The 24030-nt window shown below is 37.4% G+C and overlaps 1 protein-coding gene across 2 annotated transcripts in view; it reads right to left on the bottom strand.

The window, feature by feature from the left end:
- Window positions 1–22086, bottom strand: part of GOLPH3 (golgi phosphoprotein 3) — a 26186-nt gene extending 4100 nt beyond the window's left edge. The window contains exons 1-3 of one of the 2 annotated variants that reach the window (XM_026087187.1): window positions 21957–22086; window positions 9498–9629; window positions 3175–3289 (exon numbers count right to left, since the gene is read on the bottom strand). In XM_026087187.1, the coding sequence (XP_025942972.1) occupies window positions 3175–3289; window positions 9498–9629; window positions 21957–22001 (292 nt within the window). In that variant the 5' untranslated portion in view covers window positions 22002–22086. Of the gene's footprint in view, window positions 1–3174; window positions 3290–9497; window positions 9630–13788; window positions 14028–21956 lie in introns of those variants that run through there. The other variant, XM_026087188.1, reaches the window with a different exon arrangement.
- Between the last annotated feature and the right edge of the window lie 1944 nt (window positions 22087–24030).

Here is a 24030-nt window from a genome sequence, read left to right as displayed (position 1 = left end):
CGCCCCGGTGCAGAATGAGCTGTCAAATTCATATAGCTGAAAACAAGATGCTGTGCTCGTGTCAGCATTTCTCTGATCTCCGACCTTCCCAGATATATATGCACAAACAGTGAGACCATCAGAGTCTCTCTGAGGAGCTTCAGTGTACATGTAAATTTTGGATGAAATGCTAGCAAAGCCATGTCCTGATTAAGAATATGACAAATATGCACTCTTGTACTGAAGGAAAAAAAACACAGTCATGAAGAAAGAGGTTTTTTTAATAAAAATCAAAGAATTTCCTCCAAGCTTGTCCCTTTGCCTCTTTCCAGCCTTTATTGCTTCAGGGACTGGAAAGAGTGTCATTGCCATTTTTTCAGCTACAAAGACMAGCTAATGCACACCTGCCCTACATGGCCTTCTCTTTTTTCTACTTCTTCAGGTTTACATTCTTCTCTCCCTTCCTGCCCCCTCTCCCCCAAGATGAAATAATGATGTGTTATGGGGGGTGGGGGCTTTAATGTTTCTACAGAAATTATTTCTGTTTTTTGTTAAGGCAGCAGAACTGGGCATGTGTGTGTGTAGAGGAGGGAATTTAAAAAGCACCAAGTAATATAGCAACAGCTACTGATAAAGCAAAAGTTGTTAAGCACTTTGACAAGTCTACCTTCATTTAAAAGTTTGCAYAGCAAGCTAAAATTTTAGGTCCAGCCTGAGTACTTAACATAAATATTAAAACTACATCTGATATAAAAGAACTTACATTTTAAGACGCAAGAGAAGAGATAACATTAAATATTTCTGATGCAGATAGCTTTTTCCATAAGTTCTCTGAGAATTTCTAYAGCATTTTGTTTAGAACTTGGAAAGTTTTTGAAAATTCATTGGTATACGCACAATAATAATAAAAAAGAACTCACAATGAGTTTAAGATTTCTCCCATTGTGATGGAAGTTGATATCCAACATATATAAGTAAAAGTCAAGTTAAGTAAGTAAATGAGGTGTCACCAACTGCATAGTGAAAGGCAAAGATTCTGTGAACCCACCCAGGCCCATTTTGCCTACTGAACTATACAAGTTCCTGTATGACCCACACCGTGTTGAATGTGATTCCCCACACTGACCACGAACGAAACTTTTTAGAATGAATCTAAGAAGTGAAATGTAATAAAAGTAGACTTCATAGGGCAGAGATTATTTCCTAGATGTTTGTTTTAATTTGTTAGGATGTTTCTATACGCTAATAAAAATTTGTAGTGTGGTGACACCTTGTGACCAATCCCCCCAATTACACAGGAACACACTTGTAGAAATACAAACAGATGTTTGTTACATTTACAGAAAGACCTGACATTCTGACCTGAATTTCAGTATTTCCAGCTTGTAAAAAAAAAAAAAAAAAAATCAGCCTGGCAAATGTAGCCTTAAAAGTTTATGCAAATATTTCCTTGCATACACTGTAATTTTAAGCAGTATCTTTGCATTGCTGACAGTTACAGATGGAGTAGCTATCTTCCAGGATCAGGCTCCTAACTAAGATTCTAAATAATTTTTCAGTGCAGTCCATCAAAAAAAACCCAAGACAAAACACCAAAATGTTTTTCTTCAAAGGGCAGCTTTCTAAGCCATGGGAAATGCAAAGATCCCTAACCCCATCCAAGAACTATACACCCATGTATAAGAAAAGAGGACTGATCCAAGTCTCAGCTACAGCACTAGCAGTAAATATCTTCCCAGAGGCAAAGCTTAGCAGGATCAGGCCTCAAGGAAGACCTACAGTTCTGCTCATTCATTAGCTGACCTTTTTTTGAATCAGCACTAACTCGATGTGCTCCACACTGAGAGAAAGGTGAAATGTCAGCACAAATTATGTGTCTGAGGTAGGAAAAAGGGATTGTTTTTTGCAAACTGTAAACCTGTAGTGGATCTGCGCAAGAGCACTCTGGGCTATAGGGCCGTGCAGCCGTGCCCTCTGCCGACAAGGGCCGCTTTCTTCCCCCCCTTYCCCTTCTCTCCGCGCTCTGCCCCTCTGCCCGACACACCGTCGGGGAGGAAGAGGCGAGTGATGGCCAGGGCATGAAGTATGAACTGAAGCAGCAGGAAGGCTGGTTCCAGGGGCACAGRGAGAATGGGAGGAACACAATCAAAACAGGATGGCAGTGAAAGCAGGAGGAATTTTGTTGGTATTTGAAACTCTTGGGTTGTTACATACATAACAAATAAATTTAGACAGACAACTTCAAGGCTTATTACCYCTCACCTACCAAAGTCATGTTGTTGACAAAATAGTGGAGGGGTTTTCCTGCACTGTCTGCACAACAGCTCTGATCTACTCCAGGAAAGCTGTATTTTGTGCATTTTGTAAAACACAGACAAACCTTAGTAATGAATTTTGGCTACAGAAAAACAATAAAAGCACTACACATTAAAAGATGGTCGTTGTTCTTTTCAGTTTAACTTACGCATCCTGAGAATACAACTGTTGCGGAAGTATATGGAAAATGTTAACTACAATGATAAAGATGAAGTCTAATTGACTTTTCATCTTTTTGGCAACAATTTATTAGCATTTATTAGCAACAACTGCATGCAAAGTACTCACCTTGAAGCCTTTGGTTTGAACATTGATTTGAAACTATTTGTTACATTTTGCCAAATAGTTAATGGAAAAACAGAGGAAAAAAGTATATTGACCCTTTCCTCTTTATGATTAAATAGCCAAATTTTCACCTTCAATTTTATATCAGAACAGTGAGTTCCTTATCTCCTTCTCTTATCAAAGAATCTGAATACTGAAGACGTATAGCTATACTCCAAACTTCCACTAACCCTCCTTTGCAATTACAGATAAAGGTAGCCGCATCTCCAGGGTACAGGCCTGGTTTACTTCAGGTCCAGCTGAAGATGCCTCCTTCACAGAGTTGAGATGTTCTCCGACACTTCCATCTAGATCCTTTCCATAACCAAGTTAAGTCAAAAGCGATGGTTACTTCTATTTGATTAAAGGCAACAATCAACAAGAGACTACTCTAGAGGACAGACTAATTAACTGTTTTGCATACTGTCTCCCCCCACATCTTCCGGTATACTCTCTAGTGATGCCAGATAATTAGTTTTATTGGGAGGAAAAAAAAAAAAAAAACAAACCACACACACACACACAAAAAGCAAATGCATTATGTCCAAGTCTTACCACTAAGCAGTTCAATCCAATTTTGTACTGTTTCAGGAGGCTGGGTCTCTTTTATGTGTTTCAGAGCTTCATCAAGTAGAACGTCYCCTGTAGGAGCATCTGACTTACAAATCACCTGAGACAGAATAAAATGCAGTCAKTATTTTGATTTAATTCATATACTGTAAACATCAAGCATTAAAGACTAGAAAAAATCTACCTGTTACCAAAACCAAGGAGAATTTAAAAATTCTCCTTTAGGAATGCATAAGTTTTAAATATATCTAGTTGTTAGAAAAAATATTTAAGATTTTAGTTGCAAAAAGCTACCTTTAGTCTTCAGCTACCTATAATCCACTTAATCAACTAAAATTGTAGTACTAATGCATGCTTAACACCTAATTTTTTAAGAAAGATAATCCACTAACCTGGCCGTGTTCCTCACCTACCCCTTAAAAGAGAGTATACTACAGTGTTAAATTGCTTTCTGATGGCAGTCATCTATTCTACAGCTTCAAGTCAATTTATTGAAATACTGCAGTTAAACAACTAGGTCACATGAAGTTGAGAAACCAATTAAAACCGAAAAAGCAGGAAAACTGGTTTTCTCCTTCTGTAGATCTATGGATAAAAATAAGTTCAAGAAAACAGCTATGACTTTTACAGCTCTGAAGAACACACTGACCAGCAACACTACATTCCATTCACTAACAGATAAAACGCATGTATTAGGCAAAATATTTAWGTTTTAATAAATGTTATTTATTTTWCTTATTTAMATAAATGTTTTGTATATGATGGATGTTTAAGTTTGTTATTAAATAACTACTAAAATGATTTAATTGAATTCTTTCTTTCAGAGAAAGCATAGGRAAAAACATTATTCTCAGTAATATAATAAGAACTAAGAATTTGAATAACTGTTTGTTTACCAATATAAGTAGTTATATAAACCATGTACAAATACTGCTTTCTTCTGGTTAGAAGGACAACAGCACCAAACTAAAACCTACTGGTTTAACAAGCAGAAGGCAATATGTTTTAATTAAAAAAAAAAAAACAAAACACTTTCTTCTTTAGGAGAATAATTTCTACAGTTTCAAAGTTAACCATGAAAATAATGATTAAATCTTGCAATTGAAGTACTTTTACCTGTACATTGCTAACTTGTAAATAAAGATAATGGACAACTGAACTCAATCACATCAAAACAATTCAATACATAAGGGAGAAGCAGCAGGTGAAAGATCTTAAATTAAATACATCTCCCAAGTAGTTGAAAAGGTATATACTGCCAGCCTGGAAAAGCATTACGTGTCCTGTTGGAATATGTTTCAAGTTTACATCTGTTCTGTAATCCTAATAATTCTTAATACTAACAATAGTGCAATAAAATACACACTTAAGGAGTCCACAGATGACACAAAATTGAAATGACCTGTAGCGTACGACAGCTTCTTAACGGCACGGTTAATCTAAACTGGAGACATGTCTAAAGTCCATGAGATGAAACCAAAAAGAAATGCAAAGTCGTATCGTTAGGATGAGAAAATAGAGGACAAACATAAAACAAGTRATAACAAGTACACAGTTCAAGATGACAGGAAAAAGATCTAGTAGTTAAAGTAATAGACTATGAAYTAAATGAATCAACAAAAGCAAAGTCTTTTGGTAAAGAGATACATTTCTCTAAGTTGTATAAACAGTAATATTGTATGAGAGAATTCTTTCTGAATAACAGATCAATACTATGTCCAACTCAGATGGCATATATAAAAGCATAGAAACTAAGATTTTAGTAAAACCAGCAAGAATCAAGCAGTCCACAATGACAGGTTAAAAAGAAGTAGGTTTGTTTAGTTTTAAAAATAAAATATGTAAGATTTTTACACAGAGGATATTAATGAGTAGCTTAGGGTGTCTAGCTGGGAAAAAATACAAGATATCAGCTTATTTTGGAAATACAGAGATGCAGGATGTATATTATCAAGAACTTCATAAGGCCAATTAAACACCCAGGGAGGTCAATGAATTGCATTCAGTGGAGAATTTTAAGATAGATAACTGCCAGGGAGAGACCAGATAAACCTGATTTTCTGTTACTGCAATAAGATTAGATAGTCTGTTATGATACAGTCCAGATCCACATTTCTGGGAGCTGGAGATCACTCCAACCATAAAACTCTGATATTTGGTTTTAAAAACACAATTACTTTCTAATTCAGACAATCCCTATTTGAAATTCAACACACAACAACTTATATTTCTTTATTAATATATTATCTCTATATTTTTGTCTTTCTGATTTATAAGCTTGCAGCATGGCTGCACTCAAAACCTCTATTAACTGCATAAAAGAATATTACATATCTTCAGGTTTTATATCAAGATTCTGAATTTTTTGAAGTTTCTCCTCTTTAATTATACAGGAGCCTACTTCCGGTTGGATTTTTAAGCTTCTAGATTCAGCTCTATCAGTACCCTTACTTTCAGATCCTCCTTTAACCTGAAAACACCCCAAAAAATTTAATCTTCCCTTCTTTTTAAAACTGACATTCTGGCAGACAAGTGTATTTTAGCATCTTTGAATTGTCCCATATGATTAATTAATTTCACAGTAAACCTTAGTCACTGTGGGTATCTTCACTCTGCTGCAGTTACTAATCTATTATTCACCATCTAACTTTAAGAGATAAGATGTGAAATCATTTTATAGACCTGTTTTATAAAAAAAMCTCACTTTGAAGAGATCTAACCTAGACTTCAGGGCATTTTTGAAATAACAGGTTTAAAAAAAATAAGTTTAGAAAGCAGCTTTCCTTGCCTGTTTGGGGTTCTTCAAGATATTTTTCCTATCACTGGAAAGGAGGTTTTAGCAGCTGGTTTGAAAACAAGCCAGCATGACAGTATGAGCCTAAACACACAGGTGTTCAGAGGAAAGAGCTGTAAGGAACATACTCTTCCATTCAACTTATGCTTTCCCTCAAACTAATTTGGATTACACTTCCACGGTATTTCTCTTCCCCTCCCTCTCCCAGTACACACTTCCATGGAGAGAGGCAACAGGGGAGGCCCAGACACCCCTCTCCTACGCTCACAGCTCTGCTTGGTCCTGAAGGAGGATTTATTGACCAGCGCTTCTTGATTATTTCTCTCCAGAGTTTTCACATGAGAAGTCATATTTTCCTTGCCCTTCTTGTGTTAAGTGAGTTGAGGATCTTACAAATTGAATCATCACAGAAGACCAAGTATCCACAACGGTGGATAATTTTTTTCTTTTTTTAATAGATGAGCTAAGGTAGAGAAAGCAGCTAAGAACCTGATTCTTCAAAGATGACAGTCCTTAGCCCTACTGCAAAAACCCTGTACTTATTCCAAATTTTCAGTGATCTATAATGTGCTAGATTTGCCTTGTATCCAATTGCTGAGGACATTTCAACTATACAGAATATTTAATTTGCATTTTCTACCATGCAGTTTTGCAATTAAGTGAGGCTAATGATGAAGCACCTCTTGCGTTGATTTCTATTTAAGCAAGCTCTCTGTTGTTTAGCTTTAATAATACAAAAATTAACTCACGCTTGAATCGCTCAGAATCACCAGCTACAAAATACCAAAGTTAACCCACCAAGGATTTATTGGTTTGTTTTTTTTTTTTTGATAACTCTATTGTTTCTCTGATTGTAGGGCAGAATAAAGTACCATTTTCTATCTTCAACAACCGCTAGTCTTAAAAATTACTTTATTTATACAGAAATCTCAACTTTCACTTGTTTCCAGAAGCGATACCAGTAGGTAGAACTCCAGAATGCTACAATGATTACCCATTCTCAGGAAAAGTTTACAAGGATGTTGCAACATAAACCACACCGTGTTGACATTTTAGAAGTTTCAGCAAAGTTCACCACCACCACCTCTGCCCGTTTCTGATTATCTCATTTGCATTCTATGATATTCAAGCATGGATTTAACGTGTCTTCATCACTTCTGAAGCTATGCCTTAGAAACTGCAACAAATAATTGGTAACATCTGTCTGATTCAAGGCTTGAAATGGAAAYCATTGTACCTGGCAATCCTAAGTCAGCTGTGTGACTAAGGCCAGTTAGATGGTTGCTGTAACTGGCTAGAAATCTGAACTTCTCCCCAAAGAGGCAGTCCACTCTTCTTGTTCTCACCTTGCCCCTTGTGCCAGCAGTCTCACTTGTGTACCACCTCATGACAATATTAAGAAAGCGATTCAAGTGAAAACTAAACTGATCACAAAAGTCACCAGTTTTCAGAAGTCAGCTGTCAGGCAGAGCACTTACCTGATCTACTGCTACAAGGCTGCACAAACTAGTAACAACCCAAAAGACTCCAAAAATAGGTAAGCCTCTTGCAAAGACAGAAGACTGGAGAAAGACAGTACTACCCTTCTCAGCTGCAACACAGATTAAAGTGACTGAAGCCTATACTGCTTCTTATAGACTGTGGCTTGAAGACGTGATTCTGAGCAACAACTGCTGCTTTAAGGAGCTTCTACCTTCCCACCAGGTCTCAGGAAGGGTGAGGAGGGGAGAAAAGGTGGCTTAGCTTGAGAGGCAGAAGCTATATAAAACGATATTGCTTCTGAAGCTCCCACCTCACTTAACCCTGGATACTAAACAGCTCATTACACTCACTGAGCACAATATTTAACTCAAAGAGAAAGCTGAGGGCAAGGTGAGCAATGCCTGCAAGTTCCTACAAAAAGGGGAGGGGACATTTGATAATTGAGACACTGAAATCTAGCAAGCAAAAAAAAAAAAAAAANAAAAAAAAAAAAAAAAAAAAAAAAAAAAAAGACAACTGAAATTTGGTGTTAAACAATGCAAGACTTCACAGTGAAAGTTATCCCTGAGAATGATTTCTCAATTGAAGGGTTGGGGGAAGATGGGGGAAAGACACGTTGTATGTATCAGTAGTTCGGGATTTTATTTGCAGACAATTCCTTAAGCAGAAATCAATCTTAATTTGAATTTCATATTAAGTCTTTTTCACAGAATCCTTCTGCCTGTAAAAAGAAAACTCAGGATTGTCTTAACAGCAGAAAGAACAAAGCATTTAATACTGGGTAGCTTTTAACTCTTTAAACAAACCACAAAAAAAAACCAAACCCAAAAACAAACAAAAAAAACACCAAAAAGTGATAAAATTAAAAAATGCAAGACAATAATTTGGCTTTATTCTTTATTGAAGATATGCACAAGTTATTTTTCCATTTTATTAAAAAAAGCACAGTAAAAATTTCAGTTAGACAGATCTGACAAGGTTTGGGTAGAAAGAAAATAACTGCTGAAGAACATTCCTGAATGCCTAAGGAGCCAAAAGCTTTGGAGGAAAAAATTCTGTGCAAACTAATCAAAGCTGAATTACTCAAATGAAACTAAAAGAAGTAGGAGCTGTTTGTCCGAACAGAGGTTCAATTCTTCAGAAGTGAAGGAAGCTGGGAGTGGGTTGGAGAATTTTCAAGCTTTCCTTTAAATATTTAGCAAAAGGTAATATTGACAGGGAAGTCTGCCATGGAAGTAAATTTATTTGTGGTAAATAGGCAATATTTGACCATGTTTTCAATAAACCTATTTTAGAAGTATCCACTAACGCTGATGAAGTAAAGATTCTCCAAACAGTGTGATGTTGCATATTTTATACTAAGGAAAAATCCAGCTGCAGAAGTAACAAATTAAAGCCTCAAATCTTCAGCCTAATTCCATAAAGAATCTTAAAAATACACCCATCTTGAAGTTAGGTGAGTACACCAAATTTAACACTCCAGTCACATGCTTAAACTAGACACAGGCTCGTGTTCTCTGGGGCCCAATGTACAAGGATTACTTCCTTCCCGCACGCTGCGGAGCTGTGACTGTGCCCCTGGGTACACCAGAGCTGTTCAGCTGGTGGCTTGCAGGAGACATCTGGCACGCTGTCAGTTAGCCTTTCCTTTCAGCCCCAGCCCGCAGCTCATCCACGCTGCAACAGCCAGTTCCTCCAGCAGGTCACAACTGGTGCTACTGGCTCACAGCAGCAACTGCTGCCACCGCACCCTGGCCAGAGCCTCTGCCAACCACTTGTGCAATGATCCCAACAGCAACAGGCACAGGTCAAGAGAAAGAACGGGAGCAGAGAGCAAACACAGAAGATTTACAAGGCACTTTAGCTCACAGTTTAAACATTTTAGGCAGTAACACTGTGCATCTAACTTAAGTCACTACTCAGAATCCTTATCCCCATAAAAAGAAAAGTCTTTTCCTTACAACTACTTGTAAGTTACTGTATTGCCTGGAGCATGACACAAAAGTGAATGTGACCATTTTTCTCCGCTTACCTTTCTCGTTAATAGACTTTTGCGCCTCATTCCACAAGCCTCTAGCTGAAGACGCCCTCGCAATGCCAATTCAATTAACATACAGCCACGCAGTCCTGAGGAGATGCAATCATTCCAGAAGGATGTGTAACCCTGTGAAGAATGAAAGACAGTAAGAGATTTCCCTCTACGCTTGAAAACAAATAAAAAGGGCTTACCGCCCTCTCCAGAAAGCCTACTGCCTTCTCTAACCAGTTCTTCCTACCCTAACACACTTCAAAGTAGCACAGGTTCAACTATCACGCTTTACTGAAAAAATAAGAGAGAAACACATCCATCCCCAAGCAGTTTTGACACAGTCTCTGCTCTTTGAAAACAGTGAACTTCAGAAAAGTGATACAAATGAATACAGCAAGGTATCAGCAACTGCTAGATATAAAGTATAGTTTATATGTAGTTAAAATAGGATAATTACATTTTTCAGACCTCAAGCATTTGGCATTTTCAACATCACACAGGGTTATCTGGATTTTCTGAGAAATATTAAAATTATTTTACATCCATAAACAATCTGGCACTGATGAAGTAATAATAATCTGAAATCAGTATTAATTAAGATCTGTAGTATATTGTAAATTAAAAGATCAAACAGAAAGGTGGCAATCAGGACAATCTACGGAACAGATTTTTCAACTTGAACATAATAAAACCAAAAGACAATGAAACTTTTTCAAGAAAATATTTAGAATAGCTACTATATAGCTACTATTTGGTCATTTACATCTTTTAAACATACTTAATATACTTCTGAAACTTAATGCAGACTGCTCTTATACAAACTTCAAAACTGCAAACCACATCTATTCTATGAATCATACCACATCTAACATGCTTTTTATCTGTATTTCTGCATTGATGCTATCTGCTTACATGAGACAGAACAGAATCTTTGACTCAATAAATCTATTCAATACCTAGAAACACATTTATTGACTTCTGTACTTTATTGGTTGAAAACTGTGACAAAAACCTTATGAAAAGGAAGTATGGTCAGTTTTAAAACTCAGTTCTCAATTTAAGGAAAGCTTAAAGTTACTAACACTCTTACAAAAGGCATAACAAATTTATTTACAAAACTAAGGAGAGCTGAAGCTCTCATTTGCAGTGGGAAGAGAACTTCTATTTTAATTATGGAGTAGCCAACATTTAATATAAAAAACATTACTGATGCAAGAACAGCATTTAAGACAAAACAAAATAATTTTGAGAATTGATTTGTCTTTTGAGAAATGATTACGGAAACACTAGTTGTGATACAGAAAGGCCTCCCAAAACTCCCCTAGTGATGGCATCCCATCTGTGAAAACACCCACCTTGAGGCACTTTAGAGAAAGGTGCGTGAAACAAGAAAAAGAGAACACTGCCCTTCATAGGATTCGCATCCTAACCACTAATAAAGACTAGCGTAAATCACGAGCAATGACATTTTATACTATTTGCAAATAAAAGTTGCCAATGTATAGGATACATCAGATGCATACATCTGAAGTCTACTAAATATGTTTAGGTGTATAAACCAGTCGTCAACAAATGCATGCCCTTAAATACGGATTTCTAGGAACACGATGATATTTGCTTCCATTTGGCAGCTAGCTATTTTCAACAGCTGTATTATATAAAAATCCAATACTCCTAAAAATTCTACAAAAGCTCTGTATTTCTAGAAAGTCATTAATGAAATATGTCACAAACACCTATCTAAAAGGCCATAAACACAGGGTTGGAAAGGCGGTTGAGAGATTGTCTAATCAGTCCTCTACTCAAAGCTGATAATTTGTGAGTATCAGCTACTACCAGAAGTCAGTCATTCACTAGATTAAGATTTTGATTGGCATCAGCTACTACTTTGCTGAAAAATGTATAAAATTAGGTGGAGTACCCATTTGATGAAAAATGACGCCTCCTACATTCTACTATTTCAAATTAAATGGCGTTTTTACATAAAAATAATTTTTAAGGTCAGACAACCCATGCAAACTAAAAATCCACTGGACAAGCTTACAGCTGTAGCATGATAAATATATTGTATTCACAGAAAGTGTTATATTCTTATTCAAATCGTTTAAGTTATGGAATTTATTTCCTTGTGTAGTAATGAAAACTTATTATTAAAATGAGTATTTTTCAAAGAGGTGACATTAGCACCACTGCTTCTGCAGTAATCACCAGATACAAACTCCTCTGCTCCAGCAGTTATTCAACATACTTGGCTACAGGCAGTGACTTGCACAGAAATATGCCAGAAGCAATAGGACCATAGGATAATTCAGGGTGGAAGGGACCTCAGGAGACCTCCGGTCCAACTTCTGGCTCAAAGCAGGTTCACCTATGAAGGCAGACCAAGTTGCTCAGGGCTTTATCCAGGCTGGTCTTCAAAACCTCCAAGGCTGGAGATGGCAAAACCATTTAATAGTTTTTAATCAAGTGATCTTGAAGAGCCGCTCAGAAAGATTATGATCTTCATAAATAGACTGTGCTTGCACTAGTGGGTTAGGTGACAATAAAGTCAGGAGAACTTTTACTGTCTTTTTTTAAATAGTCTTTGATGAAAGGTTGAGAGTTTGCAGCTGATCCACAAGAGAAGGAACACCAATTTTAAGATATAGAGATTATACTGCTATTAACATGGTAAAGGAGAAGATATTTTGTAACAGAGGGCCTCAACCTGAACATTTTTCAATCCATTAAACTGGTCTTTCCAGATAGTTCAAAGGAACTGATCATTTTTGGCACTTACTGCAAAGACCTCAGACAATTGAGGGAACTTTCACAGAAGGTCAGTTTAGCACACAACAGCCTAAATCGTTTTTTTAATTATCTCAAACCTCTTAATGTAACTGAAAAAGAACAGACACAGACATTTATCTTCAACACTGCAAACAGATCCTATCTCAAATAGCATACAGTGTTAACCAGAAAAAAGGTACAGAAAAGAGAAACAAGAATGCTCAGCAATACAATACTACTGCTTATTATAAAGGCTATAGAGAGACAGTGAAGAAAAGGGGAGTGAAATGGGTAGGGAGAATAACAACATATGTATAGAGAAGGAGAATAATAACATAGAATAATGTATTACTTGCACGGAAAACAATTATTTTTTTGTTTGCCACACAGAAGAACTAGAGGGTGAAAAATGAGCTGGAAGGCTTAAAAAAAAAAAAAAAAAAAAGGCAACTTCTTTTTCAAGTAAGAATTCAACTGTTTCTATAGGGAGGTAAAACTAAAGGAAAGCTTAAAAAAAAATCAGTTAAACTCATAGGAGATTGATAGTGAGGTTTGACAGACAGCAATGGACATGTAAGCCACACGTGGTTTGGGAAGTCCGTACACCACTGAAGCTGGGAAGGCATACTGGAAGAGGAGCCACAGCCTTTCGCCAAGTATCACTTAGCCATTGCTGGTTACAGGATATGGAAGACAGGCCTTCGGTCTGACTGTGTAACACCATTCTTGTATTATGTTCCAAATACCTAAAACTCTTAAAACAATGTTCTACTGACATCAAAGATCACTACTTATAGATGCAAGTCATTCCACTATTTAATGCTATTACACAGCACTAGTATTCCCACCCACATAACACTAGATAGTTTTGCTTTAGCAATCTTCCTACATGCTTTTATAATTTTATAAACAACCTAACTCAATGAAATACTTATTTCATTATAATTGCTAGGCAGCAGGGGGAAAAAGGGTCCTACTAGGTAGAGAGTTATTTTTATCTGACAGCAGCCACATTAAAATAGCACTTTAAGCTAAGAATAGCTCGCAAGACAAAATTTTAAATCTATGTTGATTCAAACATCGTAAGAATGTTTACAGCTGTCATGTTTATTTACACAAACACAGCACAAAAACATTTTTTCTTCAGAGTAGACCTAGAAATTCTAAGGTAAAAACAAGTTTTGATAGACAAGCATAATGGGAAATGAAAATAAAGTTTATAATGGAAATTTGTTACACTATAACTTTGAAAACTCAGTCAAGTATGGCAAACCCAGAACTAAGAGAATCTCTTTCTGCTTAAAGATTAAGTTATCCAAAATCCATGTTCATTAGAGCATGTCTCCTGTCATCTCTTGCAGCATTTATTCCCCTTCCCCTCTTCCCATGCCCCTTATCCAGCTCATAGCTCACCCAGGTTTTCCTGTTCGGAAAGCCATTAGTCACTTAAAATACAGGACTCTCACTTTTACATATGGTCTGTCTCCTAACCATGGCCCCGTGCCTCACTGTGACCCCCACCTACCTTATCTTTCACTCCCTGCTTTTACCTCTTCAACCTTTTGCCTCTTCAACTGCATTTCCCCACCATCCAACCGTGACACTCTCACCCAGTGGCTTGCTTCCCCACCCAGTGTTACTGTGGCATACAATATAACTTGGTGCTTCCAGCTTTAAAAAGATCTGAATTTTTGTGACCCTCAGGGGTTCCCTTAGCTCTGCTTGCACAGATGAGGCTGATGAGATTGCACACTAGAAGTATTTATACTGTATGTGGTGCGCAGGCATCTTATTCTTGTTCTGCTCTAAGAGAAGGAGAAAAAGCCACATGATTAGCACACGTGCAAGCAAGCCTTTCTGAGAGGTTGGKTCTAGTTTTGCTGAGCAAAGCACAAGTTCTCGCAGTTTCTTCCTACTTGCTACAGGAATTCACAAGCTCAGATCTGCATACAAACTACGGCGTAAGCATATACTAAGATCCAGCATCCTACAGATGCTGCATGCAGAATGCAACAGGAAGCAGGATTTACATATGCCCTGCAGGGAAGGGAAGAGCAGGGAAGAGGTTCTGACTGGGAAGGTCCTACTGATGCCCCTCAAAACTTTAGTTTATGTTATTCCCTAACACCATCCTACCCCCCAGCTTGCCTCCAAGACCCCAACTCTCAAACCTCAGAATCCTCATACTTGAAATGGAATAGGGGCCCACGACTTGCAAAAAAATGTTTATAAGGATTTCTAGAAATTGTGAGAACTCCTGCACAGACAAAGAACTCATGTCTTTCAGCAGCTCAAATATTATCAAATATATTACCGGTTATGAAAAAGCTAGTGGGATCTTCTGTTTATGCTATAGTAAAGCTGTAACAACAAGGGCAAACAGTAGAAAGAAAACATACATATTAGCACTGACAACATCACAGCATTCCGAATTTGGAAGCTATTCAAACACTTTGCTGAAGCACTCAGTACTAGGAATTGCAGAATAAGAGCTGCTGCAGAGGCATTAAAGTAGATTCCTACAGAAGACGTTTATTTCCAATTTTTCAATACACTCAAAATTTAAATTTCTGAATACTTAAAATCCATAAATTACTTGAGAGATTTCAGATTTGAAAGAATATTTGTAAAAAGTTTTTAAAAGACGACAGATGAGGTCATCATCTTCTCCATCTCAGGTCCCAAAAAACACTGCGGTAACAACCACTGTAATTTAGTACGTATGTAAACAATCAGAAAGAGAAGTCTCTAACATGACCAGCCCATCTGAACATATTTGGCAAAGATCAGTGTCAAATGTGTTGGACATTTCTACACAATGGATGCTGCTTTAAGAACTTTTATGAAACCTGAAATAATTTAGCTTAAGCTTAAAACAGCCAACAGATTTACATTACTTCATTCAGCTTCCAGGCAACAGTCAAGCTAGTTTCTAGGAAAAAAAAAAAAAGTTCAGTCTTCTCTACCACAAGTGCAAATTAAAGTCACCTAGCAGTAGCAAAGCAAAAATACAATTAAATTGCTGATGCTAAAGATGCTATTTCACATTCATAGACATTACCTCAAAATATTTACTGAGAAAGTATCTTTAATAGATTACAGAGTGAAGGTTAAAAAATACTTTCATAAAGATGAGGACAAAAGACTTGCACAGACCATATAATATCTTATTTCAGAATACTTTATTATTTATTTCTTATCCATAACATTTAATTACTAAAATTCTCTTCTCACTATATCAGCCCCAGATCAGAAAAGGGTGGGGAAGAGTGGAAAAAATCTGAAAATATCTCAGATAAAAAAAAAAAAGAAACATTGGCATAGTTCCAATCCTGAAGCCTCAAGATACACGTGTGGCAATTAAAAAGAGTGTGTCTAACTTACTTGGCTAAGGCTACCAGTTTACAGCACCTTCTACAAAACAATATAGACTGTGGCTGCCAATATATTCCCTGATCTAAGCCAGTGAGTCTCAAGCTATTACAGATTACTTTGCAGACCACAGAGTCACAGCAAATGAATATCAGCTTTATAAGCCTTTTAATTAAAAACATCATAAAGCCACACAACAGTCCATGAAAATAATTGAGGGTTACAACAGCCTGCTTGCCCCAAAATTTTTGGGAACAGACCCCTCAGGCCCATCCTTGGATCCACACACGCTCGTATTCCATATTAGAGGTCAGTGTCAGGTCAAAGTTTTGGCACTGGCTCAGACTCAATCTACATTCATGAAGAACAACAGTAGCGCTTCGCTGGGATAATGCACGTAACACAGCCTGGCCTGAACTTCTCTTTCTAAAGCCTTTTCATTTTATATTCAGGCTTAATAGTATTCTTTAAGCCTCACCTACCACTCTCAACATAAAAGCAAAACAAAAGACCTCTTGAAATAAATCAAATTAAGGGGAAACCAGAACCAGAACCATTATTAGAGCTATACAAAAACTGAAATTCCTGTTCACAGGAAATTCCAAGTTTAAGTTGTTTTATAATGAAACAAAAAGACAGACTTGAAAATTTACCAAAGAAYGCAATTTCTGAAACTTCATTTAGAGACAGCAGAAAGAAAATTTTATTTTAACCCTTTTTAACCATGGTAGCCCCATCAGAAGGGGAGCTGGCCAACTGGGAAGGCAGCAGAAAGGCAAGATAACCAACAGAGCACCTGAGGAGTCTGGAAGTCCTGGCTCCAGGGCAATACATCTGATTAGGCTACCATGAAGACATGAAACCCTTATTTCAGGATTTCTCAGCTAAGAGGCACAACCTAGGTTAAGGAAAGCTTTCATTTTAGCAAAYAGTAAATTCTGAATTTACAGGAAGCCTGTTTTCCATTACTCTGCTGGGGACCCTGCTATTACTTTTACATGAGTGGCATTCAAATACTGTGTCAATGTTGACAATATAAAAGCCCTAAGACTAAACTTATGTTTATACGTAAACAAATATCTAGCTTTCCCAAACAATGGTTTCTTTCTTTCCTTCTATTCTTTCTGATGTGTGGCGGATTATTTTTATGATATGTTCTCAGAAATGACTGATGACAAACAAGCTGGAAAACATTCCATGCTTGCTGGCATCATGGGAAGTTACTGAGGTCAATAATCTCCAGGTTTCCTTCATCACCCTCACCAAAATTTACATGGCAGCATTAAAACAACAACAACAACAGAAAAGTCAGGTTGGAAACCTCATGGTCTATTCATGGACCACGGTTTTGGAGACATAAAAACCACAAAGGTTCAGTTCTACTTTTAAAAGAACAAAGAGAAATAGTTGTCACCTGCTGTATATCCTGAGATGGCCTAGCCAAAAAAAATGTGGAGCTTGGAAGAACTTTGAAAGTCAGTTTTGGTTATCTGTAGGATTGGGCTAAGTAAGTGGAGTAGTCTGCTGCTACAAATTTTGTGGGGGACTGATTTACATGTTGCATAGCACAATTGGCAAAGAGCTTATTTACTTTTAACATTCATATGGCATGATGCATCATGAAGCAAAATACCCAAATGCTCATCTTGAATAGTTATCTCAACACCAAGATAAAGACTCAAGCTTTGTATGTTAATTCAGATATTTTTTAATTAGAGGTACTTAAAGTGGCAGAGAGAAACACTGGGGGGGAAAAAAGGCAGGAAAAGACACTGAGGACAATATGACATCCTGGGGTTTAATTACTTCCCCAGCACGAGCATCTCTTTTGAACCACTACCTTCAACAGCACGTTAGCATTAACCTTTCTGCACAATTTCAATTACTCTTCCTTCAAGCGAACCATTTCAATTTTATTGACCTTTCAAATCAATGTCAGTTCTCCACAGCATTTCATTTTAACCTTGCACAAAATCAGGTAACTTGAGAAGGTAAGTCCTCCCCTGTGTCTTCCTTTTAGCCAGCTGAGGGCTAAACCTGCAAATGTAGTCCAGCCAAGTGTGAGCTGCTGCTGAAAAGGTACCTATTTTTCCTCCCTCTAGCTGCTCATCGCTGCCATCTCTCTTGAGCCCACAGTAGCGTTCRTGCAGTCAGCTAGATTTGAGCAGTCTGGCTGGAAGCTAATGGTCGGACCCTTCACCTGATTCACTGAGCAGCTGAACGAGTGGTAGCGGCAGCAGGAGGAAGGGAAGCCAGGTGCTTGGGACAGAGGGGGAAAAGGCAAGAGCACCCCCATCAGTGACAACCCACACTTCACTTGACAAACTCATTTCAAAACCACAACCTGAAGAGTTAAGGCAAGAACTATTCATTTAGTCTTTGGGACGAAGAGAATCAGAAAGAAAAGATCAAAATTCATACATTATTGGGCTATCTATACTGAAGCCATTCACAAGCACCATCCACTTAAAAGACACAAAGGACAAAATACGCACAGTATCATGGACTGTATCCACCATTACCTGGAGCTCCCTGTTTTGGACCTCAGTAATGATTACCCTGATCATCATAAATTTGAAGTTATATTATTTAAATCTGATGGGACAATGACCGCATCTCTTTCTGGTCCTCTGAAGCAACAGCAAGTTCTTTCAGAGGTGCCTACTAGCCTATTATTAGCCAGCACAAAGCACAGACAGAACATAATAATCCAAAATCATCTGTCACCCATTTGAAACCTACTGCAAAGACAGGCAGGGACAATTTATCTTGAAATATGGGCTGTAGTGAGCTATATTTCATAATGGACTTGATCGCAATTGTAACAGAACTCTCACTTTTTTAGTCAAGGAGTTCCTGTCTTAGGCAATAATTTCTGTATCTTCAGAAAGAGAGCTGGGGAGGGGAGAGAAATAACAGCATACACTGTCCATGGGCACTATGACAGGTTAAAGGATAACAGGGATTTTTATCTGCCACAGTTTTCACAAAGATGGCTGTTTCCTCTTGCATCGTAACCCCAATATAAGAATTTGCTGCCAATAACTACAACTTTAGTCTGCTTCACAGCTATGAGTGCTGATGACAAACACTGTTTTTAAGTTAAGGTATTTTGATTTTAATGGAGAGTTTTGGCAGATTGGGAAGCACAGAACTATCATTCCCCCCAACAAAAGGAGATCCATCGTAACATACTATGTTTCCTTTAAAAATGCTCTCTGCAATTACTAATACTATTCTGAATTTTTGAAAGCAGTAAGAATCATTTGAAGAACTTCTACAAAACATCTCCTTAAAGTTGTTCTCAAACACCAAAAAGGTAAAATATAAAATACAAACAATATACAAAAAAAAGTTAATGAAAATATCTGGTTTATTACAAATTATGTTTTAGCATAAAAATTCATTCCTTTGTGTTGACCCAAAAGGTTAATAATTATATAAATTCAAAATGCACATATTATCAGCATTCTTCCACAACAGAAACACTATTTAGTCTTGGATATTCATGGGGGAAGTCATACAGTCAAATGGAGATGCCAGCAGATATAGGAAGGAGAGGACAAAAAAGCAGAATAAGTGAAGACACCAACTTCAGACACCTTTATACAATTCTGTTGTTCCTATCCTTTTGGGTAACAGTAAAACCACTGATTAAAAGAAATATTGCCTGCTTCACTGCATGCTCTTTACTGTCAGATAGGGAAATCTATTCTCTGTGATATTATAACTGACTATAAGCAAAAATCTCAGGTGATTCAAGCAAAGCCAATAACTGAGTTACTGTAGTAAGTTTATGGATTCTTTAGATAGGAAAAAATCTTAAAAGTTAGTATTTTATTTAGAAACACCAGAAAGTCCCTCTTTCTATAAGGAAAACTACTAGATTAAAAAAAATAATAATTTTTCTGAATTGGGGGGGTGGGAGGCGTGGAGTAGAAATAAACCAGACTGATGCAATTTATACTTAATTTACTATTGAGCATATTTATAAAGTGTTTGCCCAACAAATCTGATAACTAGCTTTTCCAGCCAATCATACAAACTTCAAGCACATCCTTCTTCACAGAGCAGGAAATTCTTATACTAGAAATAATCAAACAATTCAAAAAGTTTACTGAGGGTTATCTTCCAACATCTTGTTTTAAGAAGCTTCTCAACATAAAAATAAGCAAACAGGTCTTGTAAAAAAGAAATAAACACAAAAACAACAAAAAACTTTTCCAAGTTCTCAGTGACACAGATGGAAAAGCTGGTCAATATTAAAAAATAACTGCATGATCATTTTGATGATCTGAATCACTTAGACCAATGTTTCCCAAACTGTGGCCTACGTAACCGTTTGGGTGACACAAGTTTAGCTATGGTGTACTGTCAGGTCTGTCCCCCAGCATAAGATCAGCAACTCAGGTGTTCTGCATCCTGTGACATAGTCACATGGAAAGCCTACAAGAAAATGAGGAACTGTTAATGTGACCCTACCGCTACAGGCTAACAGTAAAGTACTTGTATGCCTTCGTGCAATGGTGATTATTTGTAGGGAATCACAGAATGGTTGAGGTTGGAAGGGACCTCTGGAGATCATCTAGTCCAACCCCCCTGCTCAGGAAGGGTCACCTAGAGCAACCTGTTCCAGTGCTCAGTCTCCCTCACAGTAAAGAAGTTTCTCCTTATGTTCAGACGGAACTGCCTGCGTTTCAGGTTGCGCCTGCTGCCTCTTGTCCTGTCGCTGGGCATCGCAAACTTGCCGAGGGTGCACTCTGTCCCTTCATCCAGGTCACTGATGAATAACTTGAACAATACAGGAGCCAGTATTGACCCCTGGGGGACACCGCTAGCTACAGGCCTCCAACTAGACTTTATACTGCTGATCACAACCCTCTGAGTGTTCTCAATCCACCTCACTGCCTGCTCACCTAGTCTGCACTTCCTGAGCTTGCCTATGAGGATGTTATGGGAGACAGCATCAAAAGGCTTCCTGAAGTCAAGGTAGGCAACATCTACTGCTCTCCCCTCATCCACCCAGCCAGTCTTTCCATCAAAGATGGCTACCAGGTTGGTTAAGCATGATTCCCCCTTTGTGAATTCGTGCTGACTACTCCTGATCCCCTTCTTGTCCTTCATGTCCTTGGAAATGCTATACAGGATTAGCTGCTCCATAACCTTCACAGTGATCGAGGTGAAGCTGACTGGCCTGTAGTTCCCTGGATCCTCCTCCTTACCTTTTTTGAAGATTGGAGTGACATGTCTAAATACTGAAATTCCAGAAATGCAGATCCAGAGGTTCTTAARCTGTTACAGCTAAACTAACATTGCAAACATGCTGTTCACATCTCTGATCTGCCCAAAAACTGAAATGGATATAATGCTGGTTGACGTATTGGCTAATACATGCTGCTTTTCAAAGCTAATTATTGCATAAAACTATACATTTCCCTAACCTGCTAATTACGTTTTAATCTTTTAACAAATATTCTGAATAACTCTTCTGTATATTTCTTATAAGCTGCTAAAGCAAGATAATTTAATCCTTGACAACCAGGAAAACAGGAAATTAGTTTTATCAGCTGGTAAAAAGGCAACGCATACAGAATTTTGCTCTGCTAGAATGTAGGAAGTTTCTAACAGCTAGGGGCACACTGCAGGTGTGGGAGACCTAACAGCAGCATAATGGGCAATTCTACACCAGTTCAACTCAGTTCCTCTCATGTAGTCAGCCTGTATGTGTTGCTCTTCATCTAGTTCCTTATGTGGACTTCAGTAATGCTCACTGTTCTTATCCAGCTATCTGAGTGACCTTAGAGAGACTGTAAACATATAGCACCATAAACTCCAGTGAGAACCAATTAAAAGTCTTATTACCAGCATATAACTAAATACATTCATAAGAAGCTGGGGGGAAAAAAATGCAAACAATAGAAAATGATGATGGAAGAAGAGGAAAAAGGAAAAACTTCACCAGGATTTTAGTTGAAAACAGGCTGAAATGTCCAAAATTATTTGAAGTCTCAAGGTAATATCGGGCTCTTCTCACTACAGACATCTTTTATTATATGAATTAATCCATTTTCAGCTTCCAGGGATCAAAGAAGATATATTCTTTTCTTTCAAGTGCAGGTTATTGTAATTGAATCTCCCTGAAGATGAGCATAACCACAGCAGAGAATTTGCAGCTGACAGTGAAAAAGTCTCAAACAAGAAAAGCTGACACAATTAAACTTTGCATGTGCTTTAATGACCTAGAGAATCTCTGTTACTTTCTAAGAAATATTCAAACCCCATACAGTAGTCTAAAAGTCTAGTAACTACAGATTTAGTTACCTTTAAGAAAATTTTATCCTCCGTGACAGTACAATACTGCATCATGCCARATAGGGTCTCTGTGGCAGTGTTCTCTAGCAAGACCCAAACTGTTTTTCTTTGGCAAGGAATTGTGTAGTCTTACCGCATCGTATTTATATTCAGCTGAAAATATAATGTTCAGGGTTACACATTTTTTTAAATAACTCTTCAGTAATAATAAAGAAAGGAGAAAAGACAAGTTATTTCCTTCCCTCTTCTACTACCCTAAAAACCAAGAGAAGAACAAAAGCCTCCACAGCTCTGGGATACAAGAATGACAATAACAGATGGAAATGTGCTGGAATTTTTCTCATGTTTAGATTATTTAGAAAATAACCATCCCTGAAATGAAAAACTGAATTTTGCTTTTAACAGAAAAAAGCCTCAATAAAATCTATGATTATCTAGAAAATTATAAAAAGACAAGAAATTGGGGGGGGGGGGGAGGTTTTAGGACCCAAACATGTGAGCTCACTTTCCACCCTCCTTTTTTTTATATAATTGTTCTCACATCTACTGTCTGCCAGATCTTGATTTTAACTGCTTTTCTGGACCAATCTATTTTAAAACATGTTTAGTGAAAGACAGGACCCAGCTTCTCCTGACAGGAATGCATTTGGAAGAGGGCTACTTTGTATATATATTTAATAACCAAAACCCTACGGTTCATTTTTCAAATAGCTCTTTTCAGTGAGTACGAAAAATTCAGTAAAAGAAAGAGCGCTATCTATCTACGTAATTGGAAAAAATAAAGATGTTTTCGTGAAGGCAAAATAATTGGAAAATATATTCATGCCTCTTACCAGTCATCCCTCAATAATAATAATTTAAAAAAAAATGCGTAGAATTGGTAATTATTTAAAATATTCAAGTAAGACGCTTTTCCTTAGAGGGATAAGTAAGATTTTTTTCATGTATTAAAGGGAAAAATCTAACTTCATGTCTAGACATTTCATCTGCAGTTAAAAAATCTGAATTCCTCTGCCTACACTTCACATTAGAATACAGGTCTATAGCAACCTATACCTTGTTAGCTCTTAGCTGTAAATCTAATTTTTCAAGTCAGTCATAGCCTTCTCAGCACAGGAACATTTAGTGATACATCCTAGCCTACAGAATCCTTAAAAATAAACATCTGTATTAAGAAAAAGAAAAAAAAAAGGGAAAAAAAGAAGAAAAAAAGCAACCTCGATTACAGAACCATTTTTTATTTGAATCCTACAATTCTGGGATGCAGATGTCTGACTGCAGTCCCTCTTTTTCAAGTTTTGATGCATTTTAAATCATTAGCTATTTTACTGGAACACACATTACAGTCTGATTATAAACAGAAGAGAAGTTAGTGAGGAAAATCTCTGAAGTGTTCTGACACTTTAGGAAAGCAAGCATAGTCTACAGAGTGCTACGTTGCTGACAAGAAATTTGTCAGGCATTTGATTAACCTGCCACTGCATTTAAAAATAAATAAAAACCAGCAACTGCTGTCAACTACTGACAGCACCAAAGCCAAATACTATGGGTCAGCATTTTAAGCATGTACACAGGCATATATTATACAGACACACCTCTTCACTTAAACGAAAATATTAAAAAAAATGCAACTTTGCTGAAGCGGAGGCAACCAACATATGCACAATGCTGAACACTTAAGAGACCCCTGAACAAAACAACGCTTAAGAATCTAATTGTTCATTTAGGTATCAAAATACTAGCTTAGAAATGTAACTTTTGGCATGATTAGGCATGATCTGTACATGCAGATAATTACATCAAATATCTGTGCAGTTCTCGCAAAGCCACCTTCCATCAGGGTCCAATCTTTATTCTCCATAGTTTCACAGAATCACAGAATGGTTGAGGTTGGAAGGGACCTCTGGAGATCATCTAGTCCAACCCCCCTGCTCAAGAAGGAATCACCTAGAGCAGGCTGCCCAGGACCCTGTCCAGATGGCTTTTGAATATCTCCAAGGATGGAGACTACATAACCTCTCTGGGCAACCTGTTCCAGTGCTCAGTCTCTGTCACAGTGAAGAAGTTTCTCCCTCATGCTCAG

The sequence above is a fragment of the Apteryx rowi genome, unplaced genomic scaffold (genome assembly GCF_003343035.1).
Source record: "Apteryx rowi isolate R43461 unplaced genomic scaffold, aptRow1 scaffold_71, whole genome shotgun sequence".
NCBI classification, from domain to species: domain Eukaryota; kingdom Metazoa; phylum Chordata; class Aves; order Apterygiformes; family Apterygidae; genus Apteryx; species Apteryx rowi.
Note: the sequence above shows the minus strand (reverse complement) of the source record. Positions and strands in the feature narration are given on the sequence as shown.